The 2,061-nt window shown below is 48.1% G+C and overlaps 1 protein-coding gene across 1 annotated transcript in view; it reads left to right on the top strand.

Annotated features, from left to right (window-relative positions):
- The window catches only part of PRMT5 (protein arginine methyltransferase 5), a 12,232-nt gene that overhangs the window by 5,213 nt on the left and 4,958 nt on the right, over positions 1-2,061 (top strand). The window contains exons 8-12 of the mRNA XM_003801910.2: positions 381-542; positions 718-795; positions 897-955; positions 1,043-1,165; positions 1,252-1,427. Of these exons, the coding sequence (XP_003801958.1) occupies positions 381-542; positions 718-795; positions 897-955; positions 1,043-1,165; positions 1,252-1,427 (598 nt within the window). The remainder of the gene's footprint in view (positions 1-380; positions 543-717; positions 796-896; positions 956-1,042; positions 1,166-1,251; positions 1,428-2,061) is intronic.

Here is a 2,061-nt window from a genome sequence, read left to right as displayed (position 1 = left end):
TGGGGATTCGAACCCGCCACCTTAGGTGTATGTGGCTGGCGCCTTAGCCGCTTGAGCCACAGGTGCCGAGCCGTCGTCGTCGTTTTTAGCAGGCCCAGGCTGGATTTGAACCTAGCAGCCCCAGTGTATGTGGCTGGTACCCTAAACACTGAGCTATAGGCACCAAGCCAAGGGGACTCTTGAGTTAAGATGATGCTTATATGTCATGAGAGCACTTTATAAGTTCATTGAAGCCTTGTGCTGCTTTTGTCAGTAGTGGGCTGGACATGAGGGAGCAGTTGGACTGGGCCTTATTTTATGTTATAAAATTTGGTTATAAACCATAATATCGCAGAATCTTGATTTGAGAGCTGTATCTGATGGTCTGACTTCTTTCACAGTTGGAGGTGCAGTTTATCATCACAGGCACCAACCACCACTCAGAGAAGGAGTTCTGCTCCTACCTCCAGTACTTGGAATACTTAAGCCAGAACCGTCCTCCACCCAATGCCTATGAACTCTTTGCCAAGGGCTATGAAGACTATCTGCAGTCTCCGCTCCAGGTGGGTCTGGAGTACACTGAGAAGAAGAAGATGGGGGGTGAAAAATGTCTCTTGAGAGTATTTCCCCAAATGTTTCCAAAGTTTGCAAGGCAATGGGAAGTTTTTGATGTTCTGGTGCATTGTCCTTTGCCAGAAACTGACTAATTTACTTTGTGTTTTTCCTCTCATTCTTCAGCCACTGATGGACAATCTGGAATCTCAGACATATGAAGTGTTTGAAAAGGACCCTATCAAATACTCTCAGTACCAGCAGGTACGGGGGGGAGGGGTCCAGGTTAGAGAAAACATGGAGCCAGTATCACCTGTGCAGAATGGGATTATAGCCATGACGTCTTCCTTCTCTACTTCCCCCAGGCCATCTATAAATGTCTGCTAGACCGAGTACCAGAAGAGGAAAAGGATACCAATGTCCAGTGAGTGCTTTCCTCTCTATCCTGTGGTCTTACATGCCTATTCCTCTATATGCTGAGTCTGCTTGACTCTTCCTTTTTCTTTCTTAGGGTACTAATGGTGCTGGGAGCAGGTCGGGGTCCCCTTGTGAATGCTTCCCTGCGGGCAGCCAAGCAGGCTGACCGACGGATAAAGCTGTACGCTGTGGAAAAGAACCCAAACGCTGTGGTGACGTGAGTAGCGACCAGCTTGTTGGGAAGTTTGTCCTCACTGCCAAATTTCTTTAACATCTCTCCTTACCTTATCATCTCTGTTTCAGGCTAGAGAACTGGCAATATGAAGAATGGGGAGGCCAAGTGACAGTAGTCTCATCAGACATGAGGGAATGGGTGGCTCCAGAGAAAGCAGACATCATTGTTAGTGAGCTTCTGGGCTCTTTTGCCGACAATGAACTGTCACCTGAGTGCCTGGATGGAGCCCAGCATTTCCTAAAAGGTGCTTCCAGGTTTGGGTGTATAGAGAGGGTGATAGTGGTTGGTGCAGCAGGAGGGAGGTTCTAGTGTTTAGGGGAAGATGGTTGGACTTAGGTCAGATCATATGAGGGTTTTTTTGTTTTGTTTTGTTTTTTGAGATAGAGTCTCACTTTGTTGCCCTGGGTAGAGTGCCATGGTGTCACAGCAACCTCAAACTCTTGGGCTTACGCAGTAGTTGGGACTGTGGGCACCCCTGACACTCAGCAAATTTTTTTATTTTTAGTAGAGACAACATCTCACTCTTGCTCAGGCTGATCTTGAAGTTGTGAGCTCAAGCAATCCACCTGCCTCGGCCTCTCAGAGTGCTAGGATTATAGGCCTGAGCCATCATGCCAAGCCTTTTTTGTTTTGTTTTGTTTTGTTAGACAGTCTCACTTTGTTTGCTAGGCTAGAGTGCTGTGGCATAGACTAGCTCACAGTAACCTCAAATTCTTGGGTTCAGGCTCGGTGCCTGTGGCTCAAGTGGCTAAGGCGCCAGCCACATACACCTAAGGTGGAGGGTTTGAATCCAGCCCAGGCCCGCCAAACAACAATGATGGCTGCAACCAAAAAATTGCTGGGCGTTGTGGCGGGCACCTGTGGTCCCAGCTCCTTGG

Source organism: Otolemur garnettii, unplaced genomic scaffold (assembly GCF_000181295.1).
Source record: "Otolemur garnettii isolate 467f Iridium unplaced genomic scaffold, OtoGar3 scaffold00225, whole genome shotgun sequence".
Taxonomy (NCBI): Eukaryota; Metazoa; Chordata; class Mammalia; order Primates; family Galagidae; genus Otolemur; species Otolemur garnettii.
The sequence above is the reverse complement of the archived record's forward strand: the minus strand, read 5'-3'. Positions and strand labels throughout refer to the sequence as shown.